Genomic DNA, 20,638 nt, shown 5'->3' with positions numbered 1-20,638 from the left:
CTCACTACTCCTACAGGATGCACTAACTGCGTGGGTTAAATGCAGAGTGTCAATAGTTAAATAACATGGGTTAAATAACAGTGTCAATAGTGACCTAGTGAGCTGTGTTTTATGAAATTAAAAGAATACATATTTCATTCTTTATTGTAAAGTATCAATAATAATTGTTAATTGTAATGAAAAACAGATTATTTTACAGAATATTAAAGTGTGTATTTGTATGCTTATTAGAATAACACTCTGTTAGCAACATTCTAATGTCACACCCTATACTTGTTGCCTATGTAGTGTTTCATACTGGCCACTTATGAGGTTTTGTCACAAAGCTAAACAATTATTTGCGCGTGTAAATCATCTCATATCTTTGTAAGTTTTATTCTCTGTACAGCATCACCACTTGCGTATGTAATTAAACACAATTTGAATGATGATTGATGATATCTGCAGTGTCGTTCTGTTCTTCAGGTGATGAAAGACTCCTGCAGCAGACTCTGTTTGATGCAGTGGTCACAGCTCCTATGGAAGCCTACTGGACTGCACTGCTGCTCAACGCCTCCGGGTACAGTTTCCCACCCACGCACACAGCGCCACAGACAAGATTCATTAGTGAAATACGTGCTCGGCCGTGACCTTTCTCATTCTTTTTCATGTCTCCGTTGTGCAGTATTGATGCGGGTGTGGAGACGGCGTTCCTGGGCACGCGGTCAGGCCTCATGAGGATAATAAGATATATCGGAGTAGAGAAACGTGTGGCAAAGTGAGTACCTTAAATCAAGAGCTCCATGTAACGGGATAGTTCACCCAAAAATGAAAATTCTGTCATCATTTACTCATCCTCAAGTTGTTCCAAACCTGTATGAACTTCTTTCTTCTGCTGAACACAAAAGATTTTTTGAAGAATGTAGGCAACCAAACAGTTAATGGGTCCATCAGCTGTTTGGTTACCCATATTCTTCAAAATATATTATTTTGTTTTAATACAGGTTTGGAATAACTTGTGGGTGAGTAAATGATGACAGAATTTTTGTTTTTGGGTGAACTATACCTTTAAAACCACCCACTCCCACAGTGCATACCATAAATTTGATCAGTATTCACTCTAAAATACACTCAACATTGGGAAGATAAGGAGGTAACTCGTTAAAAACAGAATGTGGTATTATTAGAATTGGCTATACATAAATCACTGAGCAGATGCTAACCAAATTAATGTATATAATCAACATACATAAGTATACATAATAAAATATAAATCTCTTTTTGATGGTTTCTTTGCAGAAAATTCTTATCTCCATCTGATAAGGAGAATATTTTTACTCTGGACCATTTCCCTGTTTGGTATCGGCGTGCAGCAGAGAATCCAGCTGGACGCTTTTTGTACTACGTTCCCACAGAGGACAGCGCACGAGGTAGTCTGCACCCTGCAGTCCATATCAAAAGACTAAGACTTTACATCTTATTGAGTGTATTGTGAATTATGTGTTTTTTTCTTTCCCTTCAGTGGATGGCAGGTTTGTGATTGCTGTCACATCTGTTACAGTCTCTGTGAACAAAAAGACAGCAGTTGCTGGAGGTATGATCTTCGTTGTTTATTCTTATCTTTTAATCTTTTTTTTTTATTATATTAGTCTGTGCTGATGAAAGGCCACCCATCGAGTTGCTATTATTTTTGTCCATTTTAAGTATGTGAGAGAGCACATGTGCCCATGTTTGGATGTGCAACCATGTATGGAGTTCACATCCACATGAACATCTCTTTTCCTCTTTGCTATTTTCTCTGTACTCCCACAGACACACATAATTGATGACTTGTACTGTATTAATGCATTCATGAAAAGGAAAAGAAATGAAAGTGCAGGAAGTCACTGGACAGGAAGTTGGGATAAGTTATGTGCTAGCATTCTCATTAGATAGTATATGCTCTGAAAATCCATTTCAAGCTTTCACAGGCAAAGCTATTGTCTACTTTAATATGTTTTTTTTTTTTTTTTGCAATTTATGTTCCTTACATTTTCTTGCATTTCAGGAGGAATACATGGTTATTTTGAATGGCAATCAAAAAAAAAAAAATAATGGTGAAGTTATATTATCTACCAGCAGGGGCAAATTGTGCTATGCTAATCAGCCACCGCTTGACTCATTCGTTTATTCATCCATTTCAGATTTTTAATCTGGATCTCTCCGTTTTTTGTGAATCTGAAGAAGCATATTTTATTATTTGACTTTAAGCAAACTGTGTGTGAGTGCTTGCTGAATCTTACACTTCAACGTTTACGGAAATACATTCTTTATTCATTTTTAACACAGAATTATAATCACAGATCACAAATCAAATATTTCAAACTGATTTTTATCAAGCGAAAATATAAAGAAGGATCTCATATCAGTCTTAGAAAAAAGGTCAAGTGAAGAAAGGGTCACATCAATAAGCTATAAGATATTAAACCAGAACTTCATAAAGATCTTGAAGATGCTTTCAGCTCAGTCAAATGGGCAAATCCTTTCCTTTCATCCATCCAATGGGATTTACAAAGCTTTTATTTAGCAAGGGTGTGTAGTGAAGTGTGTGTGGTGTCCTGCTCTTATATGTAAGGCCAGGACAGAGAGTAAACACACCCCAGCTGAGTCATTGCTCATTTATAAACCGCCCTTCATATTCACTGATGTATTTGCTGACAGTCAATAAACAAGCATGTGCTCACTTTTGAGATTATTCGCAATAAGTGCAATTTAACAGGAAAGTATTAGTCCACCAGTGGCAAAAGTGCTTTTGTCTTTTTCTTTTTTTCTCCATAACAGAGGATACAGGATATGTGTTTTGTCGCCCCGTGCAGAGTACAGGCCCATGACACATGCTGTATAAAATAAGAGCTAAATGAACAGTAATGGCAAGAGAGACTGCAACCATTAGACAAAACTCCTCTTATTAATAATTCATGAGTTTTCTCTGAATTCTCTGATGGAGAATTTTTAGGAGCTCCTCTACAAAAGGAGTTTGCACAGGAAACACAGGGAAAAGTATACTCAATTGTTGCAATCATGTTATTGTTCATAAATAATTTGTAAGACACAGATTAAAATATATACATATATTCAACATACTTTTGAATAAATGTATATCTGTACTTATATATACTCAGCATATGGCTGCAAATATCATTGAACACAGACAAAAGTCAGAGACGCTTAACTGCTGGTGTGGGTATTAGCACACAAATTAGTTGTACTTACTTTGATTTACAACTTTTTGCCAGCAACCTAACCAGTAATTTGCATTGGTAATGAATAGTGTGTGGGAGAAATTGTTGCTATAGTTACAGCGGAAGAGCATTTCCTAAATCCGGATGAGGTGGTGTGATGTTTGCTCCACACCCTTGTGCCTACTGCTCATCCTTCCTATAGATGGCAGCATTGTGCAAAACACCCAATGATGACGTTATTATTAGCAACATTATAATCTGATTCTAAATTTTCAATAATACTGAGGGAAAACATATGCTGGTTCGCATGAACTGTGTGCAGCTAGTTTCTTACAGTCTTTCTTTCCCTTTTCTCGTCCAGTTGCTGAGGCTGTTTGCCGCAGAAAAGCTTATATTGATAATATCTGTGGGCTTCTGAAAGCCCAAGTCAAATTTATCTGAATTATTTAGTCTAACCAACTTCTGCCCTCAAGGAAAAGCAGATTATGTAAATTGGTCCACAAGCAGAAAATTGATCACACAGACGCAATCGATTCTCCTCCACCGCCAGCCCAAGAGAAAAGATCAGACTAAATCAGCTATGACATCCTAGTCCAGAATTAAACAACAAATCAACAAAGACATTGATTTATATTGCACAGAAAAGTCTATCTTAATAAAGGTAAGGTTTATTTCCTTCTCAACTATTGTCTTTCTGTTTTTGTTTAGAGGGTAGCTATCCTGTAGGGCCACTGTGCTTCTTTAGCCACCAAGGTGTAATTAACCGTTCCAATAGCCAAAATCAGCCACCCTCCACTAACATCAACAGAGTCCTCAGCCTGCTCTACATTAGCACTTCACAAATACTTCAAGACACTTCACGATAGACACCAGGGCTGGATTCTTCTAGTCTTACAAAAACACGTCTGACCTCTAGAGATGAACATGGAGAAACAACAAACTAAACAATGTTATCAACACAAATTATCACACAATACAAAGGACAAACCTCACACTTAAAAACATAAAACTGGGGTCACGTCACATTGTATAGCATATATTATAGCTGATAAATAAAGTGGGAATATGATGTGTGGGGGTTATGATGTCCAGTTCACACTGGGGTAGGGTTAAGGGTAACAATTAGGGTATTGGGGATTTAATTTTAGGGTTTGGGTAAGAGCTGAAGGTTTAGGGTAAGAGTTGTTTGGAATTAGTGATGGCAGGAGGTTTAGAGTTGGAGGTTCATATTAGTGATGGAGGTTTATGGTAATGACAGGGATTCATGTTTATGGTTTAGAGCTGGGGGTTTAAATAAGTGTTAGAGACTGGGTTAGGATTAGTGATGGAGGGTAATGGTAAGGGTAGGGATTAGTGTTAAAGGTTTAGGTTGGGGTCAGATTAGTGTAATAGGTTTAGGGTTGGAGTAGGGGGTTAGGGTTAGTGATGGAGGTTTAGGATTAAGAGTTGGGGGTTAGGAATAATGATGGAGGCTTAAGGTTAGAGTTGGAGGTTCAGATTAGTGACGGAGGGTAATGATAAGGGTAGGGATTGTTGAAGGTCTAGGGTTGGGGTCAGATTAGTGTAATAGGTTTAGGGTTAGGGTTAGTGATGGAGGTTTAGGATTAAGAGTTGGGGGTTCAGATTAGTGTTAGAGATTTAAGGTTAGGGTTGGGGGTTCAGATTAATGATGGAGGTTCATGGTATGGGTAAGGATTGTGTTGTAGGTGTAGGTTTGGGAGCAGAGTTAGAAGTTTAAGATTACACCATGTCTACACAGATGCTGCAATGGTTTGAAGCTGTCTACACTGGAGATTTCAAAGTGAACGTTCCAAATCAATTTGTCCTTTTGTTGGAAGCAGCGCAAGCGCATATAGTGTGTCAGAAATTGGAGCATCTGTTTATGGTCTGTAACTCTATGCATTGGAATGCAACCATTGTAGACAGCATCGATTTTAATGAGTGTTACTGGGCATTTGGTGTAATGTGTCACTTACACATGCCCACACGGTGTAGACATAGTGTTAGATGTGATGGTTGGATTAGTGATAAAGGTTTATGGTAAGGTTTAGGATTAGTATTGAAGGGTAGGGTTAGAGTTGGGGGTTTGGAATAGTGTTGGGATTAGAGTTAAAGGTCTAGGATTGGGGTTGGGATTTGTGTTGGGGGTTAGAGTTATGATTGTAGGTTTGGATTGATAGCTAGGTTGCTACAGAGGCAAATGCTAATGACAGCACGTGATCCTCTAGAAACATCAGGGTTCAGAACTGGGAACAGTTGCATCCACACCTCCTCTGCTGAGATCCTCTCAACATTGGGGGAGGGTGGGGGAGTTCTAAAGTGCTGAGTGGTCCCTCTTGTCCTGGGGCAAATAAGTCAAAGGTCATAGGCCAAAGTTTAGAGATTGAGTTAAGTGTAAGTCTGAGAGTCAGAGAGGGTCTCAGGAAGGACAGAGAAAAAGGAAACAGGGATTATGAATCCTCCGCTGGGCAGCTAAATGATCATCAAATGTGCAGCTCAACAAGTAAAGGGTTCTTTATATTTGTGGCTGACCTCTGAACTCTGACCCCTCTCCCCCACTCCCCTATGCAACTGATGAGATCTGTTTTTCTTCCTGGTCGCCGTCTGCCTCTGCGTCACCCATCAACGGCTGCCTCTTCTTTAGCTCTCGCTGGTATTTTGCCATCAGAGAGGCATAAATGCAGCCGTATGCTGCGGCAGCTACCATCATAATACACACGATTCCACAGACTACACCAGCGATCACTACTGTACCGATCGCCCTGCGAACACTGACCGGCCGATAACGCTGCTTCACACAGTCTGGTAGCTCCGCCTCCGTACGCACCACTGCACCTTCAGACGATGGAGTGGCCGTCCCTCGAAAACATGGTGGAGATCCACCTTTCGTGCTCCCAGCCCCGCCCCCATTCTCATCCTCCAATTGCAGACAGTAGTTGAACATCTCCACAGGAACACCCCTGATGTCACGGCCCCTTAAGTCCTTCGGAAGCGTACACTCAACGGCATCGACATAACCGCCTACGACAGAAAGCAATAGAGAAAGAGAAATCAAAATTTTGTCTCTCTGAGGTAAACAATAGTCTCCTCTAATGAATTTAAATGGCTGCTTCAACCCCTCCAAAATAGCACCGCACAGCTAGGAGGGTCAGAAGCCCTCTTCATTTTGCGTGTGTGCGTTTGTATGAGGGAAATCGTGGTAGCTGGTGTATAATTAATAAGCCTGACATGCATACAGAAGCTCTGTTCCAAAAACCTAGTGATTTGCCATGCTGCCTACTGCCTACATAGGCAGCTGCCTTCTAAGGCAGCATGCTAACTGTCATGGAACCTCATAAGTGACTAATTTGGAGTGCTCCACATAGGCTGCCACACAAATATAATTCTGCAAAGAGTAGTTGACTCCCACTTGATTTTAAAATAGTTAGCAATTGGCATCTCACAAATGGTGCAATAAAATACACAGTACACACAAATATTGGGTCAAATATAATTTTTTTTCATCACACTGATCTATTTTTTATGAATATTTTTAATTACTGAATGATATATAATCAGTGTTGGGGAACGTTACTTGTAAAAGTAATGCATTACAATATTGCGTTACTCCCTAAAAAAGTAACTAACTGTGTTACTTAGTTACTTTTTATGGAAAGTAATGTGTTATGATACTTTTGTGTTACTTTTTCTCTTTGGGGCTGGGTTTGCTTGGCACACCAAAAGTGAAATGAATAAGCCTCAGGCTAAAGGAAATGCAAATTCACACCTGTACAGTAGAGGGCACAGCTCAAACAAACCTTTCCGCTGTGCTGCCATTCTGGATTGCAGAAGAATAGGACACAGGAGAAGAAAGTTTAACACTTACTTCAGCAAGAAAAACAAAAAAGTGAAACATAAATGTGATGTTTATCTAAAGTCATTTTTGCTTATTAATATAGTTGAATGAAATCATCGAAGGTCAGCAGTAAATCCATTGGTTAATAAAGTGAGATTAAATAAATTTGTTTAATTTAACATATTAATTATTGCAGGTTTGTGTCATATTCTGAGTTTGCATTTCACAGTTTTTTATTCATTTTGAGGTTTTTGTGCAAGTGACATGAGTAAATGTATTGCATGCAATTAGTTTAGAGCTTACAGTAACCATCATGTTTACACCACACACAACGCCTCTGCACCTTACTCTCTCAACATGGGGATAGGAGAAATGTCAGTCAATAAATGGGAGGACAAAGTAACTTGCATTACTTATTTGAAAAAGTAACTTTTCAAGATATTTTCTTGTAAAATTAAAAGTAATGTGTTACTTTAGTAGTTGCTTGAAAAAAGTAATCTAATTACGGAACTTGTGTTACTTGTAATGCGTTACCCCAACACTGTATATAATGTTATTTTTGTTATTTCCCGTCTCATCCATTATCTTGGATTGTCTCATTAAGTTTGTTGCATCATGGGATCTCCATGAAAAAAAAAAAAAAAAAAAAAAAAAAAAAAACGTGATGCTGCCAGAAAATTTGGTCAAAACTAAGTATTTTAGAAGGTAGCATAACTAAGATACCTACCTTCATGTCAAGAGAGCATCTTTGATGCCTTAAATGCTGTCTCTGTAGGCAGCTCACTAGGTTTTGGTACAAAGCAAGAGACTCAGAGCCCACCATGACTGGAGTCTCTTTCTCACACACTAAAAGCTTTGTGACTCAGCCTCTCATGTCTGTTTCAAATCCCCCTCCCTCTCAAAGCTGCTCTGAAATAGAATTAAATGAGTTTCTCTGACTCAGAGTAGAAGGATTGAGACAGAAAAAAATAGAAAACGAGAGGTATGAAGAATAAGACGCTATGCTTCACAATGATTTTGGGATTTTTGCCAGTGATAGAGAAAAGATAGACAGGAAATTATTAGGGAGAGTGGGTAAATTTCCTACAATAAGTCTGGGGTACATGCACTTAACATTAGGTTACAGCTCTTTTTGTTAAGAGTCTTAATAAACCTCTTTTTAAAATAGATAATTTTCTAAATTCACAGTGGTTTAAAGCCCTTGTAAAATGCCAATAAACACACACTTCACATGATTGCACATGAAATTTTAATGCAATGCAGTAATTTGCTTTGTTGAAATATATTACTTGACTGAAGAATAAATTTATTCAGATTTTAAATATTAATAGGTTTAATTATTTATTGAACACTGATGTCTATTATCATACTGCTGTTGTCACCACTTTATAGGCACAATAAGTCACTGAAGACAGTCATTTTACCATCGTTAAAGGCGTTAATTTAGGCAGTCCACTTTGGACTGTGCCAAAGAACATGCCTTACTTCCTATTACTTCCTACTTCCTAACTATCCCAGTAACATACAGCCTCATGTGGCTTATTGCTCAAATTATGTTTTTTTTACACCTGCAGAGAATAAAAACACTACGCACACACAACCCTCACCTCGGTATATTAGCCACTCCATCCAATGTTTGAAGTCTCTCAGGTTGCAGTCACACTCCCAGGGGTTTATGCCCAGCTCCAGGTGCTGAAGGTTGACGAGAGGCTCAAATGTGGCTCTCTCCAGGGCGTGAAGTCTGTTTCCAGCCAAGGAGAGCCAAGTCAGCCCCTGCAGCTCATCCAGCAGACCCAGCGGCACAGTGGCCAAGCCGTTAAGAGACAGATCCAGCCTCCGCAGCTGGGTCAGGCCACGAAATAACTCACGATCCAAAACTGTTAGGCTGTTGTTACGCAAACTCAGATCGCTCAGGTTACTCAGCTCACGGAACAGTCTGGAAGGCAGGTTGTCCAGATAGTTGTTGGACAGGTCGAGGCTCTCGAGGGTGCTCATATTGGCGAAGGCCGTGACGGGCAAGGAGGAGAGGCGGTTATTGGCCAGAAAGAGGGTATGTGTGCCCTCCGGGAGAGAAGTGAGAGCGGGCACAGATACTAGACTCCGCCCACTGCAGTTAGCTTCCAGTGAATTACACACACACTCTGAAGGACAGCCAGCGCATAACTGCAGCAACGTAGCACACACACCCAGCACACCTAGCAGACCTGTGTGAAAGAAAAAAAAAAAGAGGTGTTTATCGTCTGAAAGTGTTGACATAGTCATTTCTTCTTGAAAGCTGCTTTGATTGATGTGAAAGATGTGACAGGTGTTGATTTAGTGCCACTGTGAATCATATGCACAGTATTTAATGAAGGAGACCAGTGCTCAACACAAATGAACCTGTGGCTGCCGCTCCTACCAAACTGGAGCTTATGTGAACCTACAAACAGACCTCTAGACATAGCAGTATTTTTGATGCACTCGCTGCAAGTAGCTACTATCTGTTGCAGCAGCTTCAGGCTGTTTTGATTTGTGTTTGATTTGTGCATGATGCACTCTCAATGGTTTATTTTACCCAAAAATGAAAATTCTGTCATTATTTACTCACCTACATGTCTTTTCAAAACTGTATGACTTTCTTTCTCTTTAGAACACAAAAGAAGTATATACTGCACAATGTCCAAAATGCTCTTTATCTTAATGGGCACTGCGGCTGTCCAGCTCCAAAAATGACAACCAATGCACCAAAAAAGAAGTCCATATCACTTGTGTGCTATAATCAGTCTCAAGTCTTCTGAAACCCTACGGTTGCTTTGTGTGAGGAAAATAACCAATTGTACCTTGTTAGTTACTGAAAATCAATAATGAGACACAAACGTCTATAATGTGTGACATCATGACATCGAAATTTCAATAGTTCAATTAAATGTGAGTGTGAATAAGATTTGAGAACGACATTCAACATAAGGGTGAGTAAATGATGACAAAATTCAACTTGGTTTTCTCTTTTTGTGTGTGCGGTTTCCTATGGAAGCTTGTTTCCGTCAAGGAATAAAATGATTTAAACATAATTGCGAGATATAAAGTCAGAAATGCGGGATATAAACTCGCAATTCTGACTTATTTTCTCACAATTGTGAGATATAAACTCACTTTTGCAAGTTATAAAGTCCAATTCTGAGGGAAAAAATACCAACTTTTTTTTCTGAGAATTGCGAGTTTATATCTCACAATTCTGACTTTATACCTCACAATTGCGTGTTATAAAGTCAGAATTGCAAGATATAAACTCGCAATTTTAAAAAAAAGACATTTTTAACATGCAATTGTGACTTTATATCACACAATTCTGAGAAAAGAAGTCAGAACTGCGAAATGCAAACTCATAATTGCGAGAAAAAAAGTCAATTGTGAGATAAAAAGTCGCAATTACCTTTTTTTATTTTTTATTCAGTGGCGAAAACAAACTTCCATAGTTTCCTGAAATGGATTCCTGAGTCGGCTAAATAATTCTTGTTGGCTGATATTTATTATAGATTCTTGAGATCAGTAAATCACGAGTAAAGCATCAGTAAATAGTTTTCTAATAAAAAAAACCTGCAGTGGTTGTCAGTTATTGGGTTACAATTGGGTTACTGGTCTTTGGTGACCCTGCATAGGACAAGCGGTTTGGATGGATGGAGGTCTATTCCGATAGGGTTAAAGTTTGTAGTGAAAAACAATGCACAGGATAGTAAAATAAACTTGCTTATCATCTCTAACCAGGGATGAGAAAATGCTTTCCATTTCTTTTGTTGTTGAATGATTTGGCATATTTGTGGGCCTACATGTTAATAAATTTCAGTGTTTGATTTTAAGGACATTTTTATTTACTTTTATACCATAAACAATTGTGATTCTTTGTTGGTTTACCATTCGTGAAGCAAAACCAACAAAGAAAACGCTGAACTAGAGAGTCAAGACAAGTTGTCCGTGGAGCCTAAAAAGGTTCTCCTACGGCATCAGGCTTTTCCTTTCTTTTTTATAATAGTGTATGATGGGAATATAATATGCCGCAGAGTTAAACAGAGAACGTCCTCTGCTCTGCCATGACAAAACAAACATTTGCCAACTGTTTGTCACCTCTCTATTTTATGCAACAGTGTATGATGGCGGGGAGCAATATTTCTCTATCGCTATGAATGGATATGACGTTTTAAACATTGAGACCTCAGTTGTCTCGTTGTGTGTGTGTGCGTGTGTGTGAGTGTTTGGCAGTTTAAGTGCAGACAGATGCAGTTACAGCACTCGGATATCTGATACTGACCAGCCTCAACACCCTGATCCCTTTGTAATCAGAGACACACACTATCATCACAAACACACTCTCTCTCTAATACACACTCACACATTTCTGTGTAATCTCAATAATTAATCCGTCCTTCTAAACTATGTAGTTGTGAATGATTCTAGAATTGCTGTTTTGGCCTGTCAACCTTCAATTTCCAATATATCCCTTTCTTCTCTCATCCCTTATTCTGCTCGGTTGAGGAAAAATGTGTGTCAGGACATCAGGATAGGCATATGACAGATGTCACTGAAACACATTGTTCGTTCTCTGTTAGGTCCCTAGAACATTGTTAAAAACAACAAAGATGCCTTAATTTCAGTGGTGAGGATGGAAATCTCGTAGTCAGTGGACCTAGATTAAAATAGGATGGATGTCTATTTTGTGCCAACGCTCAAATGTAATTTTGAATTTTATAATGTGTACCTCTTTTCTTAGCCTACTGGATTTACTCATTTTAAAAGCAGGTCTCCGATTCCCAAAATAAACTATAACTGTAAAAAAAAAAATTGAATAAAGCGTTGGTTGCTTTTTTCTATGTAATGACAATGACTGGGGACTGAAGCTTTATAGAAAAAGACACAAAAGCACTAAAAGATGTGATTTACTTAAAATATTTTCTTCCAGTGGACTATTCATTTCCACTACCGGGTCTGTCTGATTTCTGATTAAATCTTTCAGGCAGGTTTTATGTAATGGATCAACATATTAATTGAAAGGTTCCGACTCAAGGGAACAATTCATTAAGAGATATCTTATGAATGCGTCAAGTAGAGCTAGTGTGGATGTCAAGATTATCAGTAAATAATTTAAATTTCAGGCTTTTCCCCACACAAAGCAAGCAAGACTTTGAACAGAATCTTTGAAGATAATTTTATCTTCTTTTTTTTGTCATTCGTATTTATTAAATTGAAAATAGTGTCTAGGATATTCTTTCAAAAAGCTTTGTGTTCCCTGGAAAAAAAAGTAATACAGAATTCCCCGGTTTCACAGACAAGGGTTAAGCCTAGTCCCAGACTAAAATGCATGTTTGAGTTTGTTTTGTCTCAAGATGCACAAACGTAATGTTTTTCTTCTAAGGCACATTTAAAAAAAAGCTACTTAAATGTCCTAATTTAACTAAGGCCAACTCCTGGCTTAATCTAAGCCCTGTTTGTGAAACCAGGTCATTAAGTATTGGTTTAAAATATATAGCACAGAGATTTTAAGTTTGACTCTAAACCAGCCGGTCAATGTTGTCACTATACAGTAGTAAGTATATGTGACACTGCAGCAGAACTGTGCGCGCGTGTGTTTGTGCGCGTGTGTGTTGCCTCTGCATTGCTTCATGCAGATCTTTAATCAGACACACATTAAACTAAAGCCATCCTAATCCATCTGTTGCTGGGGCAGCTGGTGATGTTTGCTGCACTCTATACACACCCACACAGACACATACGTCAATACACACTAACTTACTTCCCACAAACACATTAATAAAACTGATCAGTTTCCAAAATGCCTCAGTTTGCTTTCTATGTCAACAATTTAGATAACTGATATTCACTATTTAGAAATAAAGCATTTAAAACCGTATGAATGGAATTGGTACTTAAATCCTTTAAAAGTCCAACACCTTAAGATGAGTGAGTGAGTGAGTGAGTGAATGTGTGTGTGCTGGGCTCACCTTGACTGTCCGGATTTCCTCTCCTCCTGCGACCCACTGTAGGTGCAGTGCTGAGCTGCATGTCTGCGCTTCTATGACTGCAGCTGCCTCAGATCTGCTGTGGCATCAGCCGGCCCTGATGCCAGCCTCCACAGGCAGCGATACGGGGCCAGTGATGAGACTGCAGAGAGAGTTTGAAGGATAGTCAATTTCTTCTGTACTTAATTTGACTTTTGAAGGTGATCGCTTAAATGTTTTCTGCCTGTGTCAGCATAGATGACTTGAGTTTTTTCCAACAAGTATCTATGGTGAAACTCAAATAAACCTTGACAGAGGTTAGCTTATTTTTTTCAAATCAGCTCACTTTCCGTCAGAGCTTATTCCTTCTGTGTGCTTTCTACTCTTGGCTCAATGGAAAATATCTTAAATTAGGAAAGATTAAATTAGCAATTAACTTTTAGCACACAAAGGTTGAAACATAATCCGTTTAATATTCTATTAGACTAGTTAACATATTGGACAATACAATTACATTCTAACCTATGAGAGAGAAAAATCACAAATGAGAGCTCTTGAATATTTAATAGTATTTTAATTGTATTTAAATGTTTTATCATTAAATAATACTATTAATATTTAATATTGTTTTCACCAGATGAGATTAAATGGAGATTAAATGCTTACATCTGCTTTGAAGTGGCCATGAAATCAAAATTGCCATGTTTTTCTAAATATTGTAGCGCTTATTATAAATGATTTATCTGTGCACATAATTTGTTTTTTTTTTAAATTCATGTATAATCATAATCTTTCATGAAAAATGTTAACCCCCTTAAAAAAATGTCGTCTGTGTATCTATCCTCCACAACTTTCTGCAAACTGGCATTCGCATCTGCCTCCATTTAGTTAGCAATGCCAAACTTCCTACAAGCCAATCAATTCCCAAAGGACGAAATCAAATCGTGCCCTAAATTTTTCTCATTTGTTTTACTCAGATACACATCACAATAGGAAAGAAAAGACTACCGTAACTTGCGTTTCATGCCGAAAAAGATCACAGTAATGCATTTCCTCTAGAGTTTAAAGGGTTAGTTCACCCAAAAATCCTGTCATTTATTACTCACCCTCATGTCGTTTCAAACCCGTAAGTCCTTCATTCATCTTTGGAAAACAAATTAAGATATTTTTGATGAAATCCAAGATTTATATGACTCGTCCAGCGACAGCAATATAATCAACACTTTCAAGGTCCAGAAAGGTACTAAAGACATTGTTAAAACAGTAGACGTGACTGCAGTGGTTCAACCTTAATTTTATGAAGTGACGAGAATACTTTTTGTGCGCAAAAACAAAACAAAAATAATGACTTAATTCAACAATATCTTTTCTTCTGTGTCATTCTCATAGACTGTTTACGTTCAGCGCTTCAAGGTTCTACATAAGAATGTCGACTCATTATTGGCCGGCTCTTGCGTCAGCATCATACGCATGCGTTGTGCTCCTTACATGTGCAGATTTGGCCAATACTGAGCCGGCATTCGGATGTAAACATTCACTGTGCTTACTGCATCAACTGCATAAGGAGAATGACAGAGATTGTTGAATCAAGTTGGGGTTTTTTTTTTCATTTTGTTTTTGCGCACAAAAAGTATTCTCGTCACTTCATAAAATTAAGGTTGAAGCACTACAGTCACGTCGACTGTTTTAACGATGTCTTTAGTACCTTTCTGGACCTTGAAAGTGTTGATTATATTGCTGTCGATGGATGAGTCATATACCTATCAGATTTCATCAAAAAATATCTTATAAAAATATCTTATATTTTATATATTTTTGTTTTTTTAGGAACAAAAATATAATTTTTGTTCCGAAGATGAAGAAGGTTTCACGGGTCTGGAACGACATGAGTAATAAATGACGGAATTTTCATTTTTGGGTGAACTAACCTTTTGAGAAGTGATACCAAAAATGTCTCAAACTGTTCTCAGACATTTTTAAGATACTAAACTCTAAACACATTTCTAATCAAATTCTGTCTGGGTGTTTGTGTGATGATGAAAAGCTACTAATTAATTAAATCATACAAATTTGCAATAAATAATTGTAAAATAAAAAACAATATTTGATTTGTTTACCTGCATGTCATATATACGACATAAGAGAATAGATTATGTAAATGTGTTGTTAAATTATTAAAATATCAGGGGCTTCTTCAAGTAAATATTTTAGGTCAAAGGGGTTTGGCTGACAATTTTTTGGGGGGGAATCTCAGCTCTGTAGTTTCACTGTATATCAACAATTGCCTAATTTGTTTCTATTTGTACTTCTCATATAGAATTACAAAAAAAAAATATCTAAGACAAACTTAATACTTCAATCAAACATGAACTGAAAAATATCCTTGAGTGCCCTGAGCTGTGAAAGAGCAACATCTGAGAATCAGAACTTCCCTCCTGGTGCACAGCCATCTGCAATATAGCGGTGCTTACTGTAATACAGCTCTCCAGGGTACAAAACCGTAGTAGAACTGGCGCTGCAGACGCGATTTAGTTAATTGCGGTACAGTAATATGACACTGAAACACTTACAGCACATGACAGAGACGGGAATATTATTATTATAACGACATACCATTATGTAATACTAGTTGTGTAACGCAATGCTGTAAATGTGTGTCTCAGATCATTGAGCACAAGGTTACAAGTTGCTTCTGTTTATGCCAGGCCGGTTTGCTGTAAAATGGCCGCTGCTGTCTTAGACTGTGACACTTCGGCCTTGTCACCTGCCACATCCATCACAGCGTGTGTGTGTCTATGTCTGTGTGTGTGCGTATTTGCGCAACGCAACACCAATTCACCAGCCTGTCATCTGAAACGGCACAGTGGAAAAATGTGCAGACATTTAGAGGTTATATTGCATGAGTGTGTGTGTGTGCGTGTGCAAGTGTGTGAAACACACAGTGAGAGTTTCTGAAAACACTTTTTGAAGTTGCTCAACACGTGAATATTTTCCGCGCATTACGTTTCCTAGAACATGCAAGTTTGAGGGTGTGATAATATGTGAGTGTGTGTGTGTGTGTGTGTGTGTGTGTGTGTGTGTGTGTGTGTGTGTGTGTGTGTGTGTAGAGAGGATAATTAGTTGAGGGATGTGTCATTTGACTCCCGAGCATACAGCACACACACACATACATACACACGTGATGTAACAGTCTCTCACTTTAGCAGCATCTCTCTCCACGTCCAGTTCAGCACATATTTCACACATTCTCACCCCACGCCGTACTAACTTCCTGTGAATGCACAAGGTCAACTATGCATGCTTGTGACTGCATATATGTTGTTACTGAGACTTGCAACACATAAGTAAATAGAAACGCCCTTTAGATGTTCCCCTCTGAACCAGTCCTGCTGATCCCTTTTCTTTCTTTCTCATGCACACAAACAAAAGGTGGCAATCAAAGTCAACGGCGGCAAGAACAGAGCGAAGAAACGTTAGAAACAAAGACGCGGAGGCCACTGGGATGAATTATTAAGAGCAGAATCACAAACAAAGACACACGCTCGCACAAACACACTCATTCAAGCAACACACATACAGTATGCCTAAAGACATACACAAATGTTTTTAGTCCTAGCATAAATGTGTGTATATATGCAAGTGTTCACAGGACTGCATATTGTAGATGCCATTTCACTCCTACATGCTCAAATACACTCAAAAGCAGCATTCCAGCACATCACCTGCACTCACACACACTCATCTTTACATTTCCTTTGTGTCCAAATAAAAAACTGAACATCACACGCTCTGCAACCCAAAACAACAGGCAAATGTATCTGTCTCATACACACAAACAAAAAAAAAAAAACATCATCACGCATGGACATCCTAATCACAATCAAGGCAAATTGTAATGTGTGCGTGTGTATGTCTGTTATAGGTTAACAGTGTTTCACTCACCGTCTTTAGATGTCGTCCTTCTCGGCGTCCCCCCCCCAAGCTCACACACTCTCTCTCTTTCACACACACACACACACGCACACACACGGCTGTGGGAGAAATGAGCGAATAGCAGCTCTCGTAACGCTCCAATATGGAAATGAAAATATCCTTCCGCTGCCAAGAGCAACGGCTGCCACAGAAGGAGAGATGGATTGAAGGAAGGAAAAAAACGATTAAAATAAAGAGGGAGATGAAGGAGGGGAGTTAAATCCTGCGCAATGCCTTGCTGTAATGCTCAGAGAGAGGAGGACACACGGAGAGAGAGAGAGTGAGTGAGTGAGTGAGAAAGAGAGAGAGAGAGGGGAGGAGGAGGGGGGTGAGGCGTGCTCCAGTCTTTCAATTCTCTGTGGTTTCTAGCAGATCGGCTCGCCTCTGTGTTGGTATATTGAGTCCACAGAATGCACTTGAGTGTGTGTGTATATGTGTGTGTGTCAGGAGGTTGTCTCTCAAGCGCGTGCTGTCCTCAGGCTATCCTTTGGTGCGCATGTGTGTCTGTGTGAGTAAGTGTGTGCGTGTTTGTGTGTTGCGTTCTCCATATGTGCATGTGGTGAGGCGTGCAGTGTAAGCGTGTGCCAGCCTTGTCAAAGATAGTAACATTAGTGAGGGATGAGGGGAGAGAGGAGGGGTCGAGAAAACAGCTGATTCTTTCTCTGTCATAGATAGATAGATAGATAGACGCATGCAGTCAATAGAGGCAACAGCATTGGATTTTACACTTTGTGATGTCATGAGAGTGCTGACATCACGCAACACTGCTGCTTATATTGGATGCATCTGAAAAAAATATTCTTGCTCCCTTGTGCTCCCTTGTTTTGGATGGATGGATGGATCCAATCACATGTCACCATCGCTAGCAATTATGCATTTTACACCCTGTGATGACATCATACAACAGCGCAGGAATGTGGTCGTACATGTACTCGCTATTGTTCACATGGACAAACTGGACCAAATGTCATCCACGTATACAAACATTCCTGCTATTGCCTGGTGTGCTGAATAATGCATTGAGGCATGCAGGCCACGCTGCAGTACCAGCACCTCAAAAAATGAGAAATGCATCCATTGCAGCTATTTATAAGAGGAAAAGCATTCTGCGACATCAGAAGCGTTTTCCTCCTGTATGTTGTGGGCTGCTGCAACACACCGTGTACTTCAGAAGGACCTCAGAGCCGCCCACATGCTTTCACATGCCAGACAAGAAAAAGCACTACAGCTCCATTAAATCCTTACCATGCCATTTCTCTCCTTATCAGAAGCCCTCTATGTTACGAAGTGTGTATGTGGGAGTACACTGATGTCCCTGCTCACGTTGAGGACAGTGTCATATTTGGGTGGTGAATCTTCAAGGTGTCGGTAGGGGCTTCGCTGACATCATGTTACCTAAGCAACAGAGGGAAAGAAACAGAGAGAGAGGTGGGGGGATTGAGAGGGTGTTTTTTTGACTCACTGTTAGCGTATGCTACTTGAGCTCTTCGTGATAATCTGCAATGTAAAGACCCTGCTGGTCTGTTTGCCATTACTGCAGGTTTAGTCCTGTCATATTTAAATAAATTAGCATAATTTAGAATTTAAAATGCATATTAAGCTACACTTAAACCATACAATATAGCAGTATCTACTGCAAAAATGAGTGAACTTGTTAAAACAATACATGAAGTACAGTCAGTGTACTCACACACACTCTACTTCAGTAACTCACACACAAGCTGGGGACTGTCCATTAAGCTTATTATGACCGGAAGAATCGCATTCTTAATTAACGAGGTACTGTTTTACATACCTACAGCACACAGTCATGAATTCAGACACCTCTGATTATTATACTCTGACACAAATCAATCCATTCATTCATGGAGAGTTTCAAGCTCTGATGCTGCAGCTTATTCATGAAAAGAGCCACATGCATTTCACACATTCTCTCTCTCTCTCTCTCTCTCTCTCTCTCTGCTCCCTCATTAAAGGTTTTGTCTTTAACCATTCAGCGTTAAAATCTGTTTATTTTAAGTAGGATTGATTGCTTGCTATGTTGTCGCTATGAGGTTTTGGTTGAGGTTTCATGCTGTATCACATCATTGTGTTTGTTTTTGTGTGTGGGATGTTTGTGTGGAAAAGAGAATGACAGAAGCTCAGAAAACTGGGTATTTAGTAAATTATCTGCTCTGCTGGAGTCACATGTCTTCCGTCATTCACACTTCTAACTGTGCTGGGATCCGTCTGCGAGCTCGCTCGTCACTATTTTGGGTAATCTTCATTCCAGGGCTGTCTAAATCTTTAGGATGCTGGAGGAGACATGGTGACTGTAATCTTCCAGTATTGTTACAGTATGTCTGCTAGGTCTAGTGCTTTAAAATACACATCTACTCATTCAAGAGACTGTCTCCTTTCTACTAGCCATCTTATCCGCCTCGAGCAGCTATTACCAGCACTGCCTTCCACTCTCTGCCTCTTTATTATCCACCTCTATTAATTAGCTTCAGAATGATAGATGGTTCTACTGTAGTCTCTCTCTCTCTCTGAATTATTGAAGTTAAAAGATTTTTGCTCAAACGAACAATTTACTGCAGTTTAATCAGACCCGTCAGCTCACTGCAAATTCGAACTGTCCTGCTAATTGCACAGAGCCCTTAAACAACAAAAACTTGTTCTGTAAAAAGCAGCAGTTTATAGGGGACGCAGATGTACAGAATGAGTTATTAGGTATCAGGTTTGATATATGAGGTAATGGGTTTAAGCCAGGTAATAAACTGAAGTATGATATATCAGGTTTGAGGGAGATAGCAGGTTTAATATATGAGGTATCAGGACTGAGGCATGAAACATCAGCACATTTATGTTTAAGTTTGTGAGAGTGGGCACCCACTGATGCATCCTGGGATTATATATTTGCAAGTCGAACGTAATAATAAAAAAAACAATCTTCAGAAAAAAAAAAAGAGTGTAAACCTATCTCCATCATTTAAAGTATTCACATATTTATTTCTACTAACATATTTCTTAATTTGTACATTTCACTTGATATGTTATAATACTGTTAGAATATGAAAACGATTTTCTTATCTTTTTGTCTGTTTCTTTCCTGCATAGCCATCGGTGTACAGATGTCTCTTGAGATGTTGGAAAAAAGGTTTTGGTCCATAGCCACTCAGGTATTAAAACTAATATATCACCTACCGCATGTTACCACATGTTTTGAAAAAAAAAAAAGTATTAATAAATTACTATTATATTATATTATATTATATTATATTATATTATATTATATTATATTATATTATATTATATTATATTATATTATATTATATTATATTATATTATATTATATTATATTATATTACACAACAAATGTCAACAGGATGTCTCCACAAAGATATGTACACAAGCGTGTGTGCGATACTGGCCGGATGGGTCTTATCTGTTTAAACATTGTGCATTTGATGGGATGTGAAGACAAACACAATAATGTTAGTGGTGACATTCCTAGCACAGGCTTTTGTTTGATATTTATAAAACAAACAGAAGATGTTAAGTGTTGAGAGAGGGGTGGGAGAGTCCAGAAGGCACTCGAAAAGAATGGGGAGAGGAGGCGATATCACTGTTTACATCCTCCTCAGGGAGAACACTCTCCCATTTTTCTAGTACCCCTGGGA

At 38.8% G+C, this 20,638-nt stretch overlaps 2 protein-coding genes across 6 annotated transcripts in view; one reads left to right on the top strand and one right to left on the bottom strand.

The window, feature by feature from the left end:
• cacna2d4a (calcium channel, voltage-dependent, alpha 2/delta subunit 4a) overlaps positions 1 to 20,638 on the top strand; it is a 50,430-nt gene that overhangs the window by 17,137 nt on the left and 12,655 nt on the right. Inside the window, exons 25-29 of the mRNA XM_067392342.1 lie at positions 466 to 559; positions 665 to 757; positions 1,279 to 1,409; positions 1,502 to 1,573; positions 20,076 to 20,137. Coding sequence (XP_067248443.1) covers positions 466 to 559; positions 665 to 757; positions 1,279 to 1,409; positions 1,502 to 1,573; positions 20,076 to 20,137 — 452 coding nt within the window. The remainder of the gene's footprint in view (positions 1 to 465; positions 560 to 664; positions 758 to 1,278; positions 1,410 to 1,501; positions 1,574 to 20,075; positions 20,138 to 20,638) is intronic.
• Positions 1,640 to 20,638, bottom strand: part of lrtm2a (leucine-rich repeats and transmembrane domains 2a) — a 38,943-nt gene continuing 19,944 nt past the window's right edge. For 2 of the 5 annotated variants that reach the window (XM_067392109.1, XM_067392110.1), the window contains exons 4-7: positions 15,618 to 18,371; positions 13,008 to 13,167; positions 8,643 to 9,239; positions 1,640 to 6,221 (exon numbers count right to left, since the gene is read on the bottom strand). In XM_067392109.1, the coding sequence (XP_067248210.1) occupies positions 5,764 to 6,221; positions 8,643 to 9,239; positions 13,008 to 13,068 (1,116 nt within the window). In that variant the 5' untranslated portion in view covers positions 13,069 to 13,167; positions 15,618 to 18,371 and the 3' untranslated portion in view covers positions 1,640 to 5,763. The remainder of the gene's footprint in view (positions 6,222 to 8,642; positions 9,240 to 13,007; positions 13,168 to 15,617; positions 18,372 to 20,638) is intronic. The other 3 variants (XM_067392112.1, XM_067392111.1, XM_067392113.1) reach the window with 3 other exon arrangements.

Source organism: Chanodichthys erythropterus, chromosome 8 (assembly GCF_024489055.1).
Source record: "Chanodichthys erythropterus isolate Z2021 chromosome 8, ASM2448905v1, whole genome shotgun sequence".
Taxonomy (NCBI): Eukaryota; Metazoa; Chordata; class Actinopteri; order Cypriniformes; family Xenocyprididae; genus Chanodichthys; species Chanodichthys erythropterus.
The sequence above is the reverse complement of the archived record's forward strand: the minus strand, read 5'-3'. Positions and strand labels throughout refer to the sequence as shown.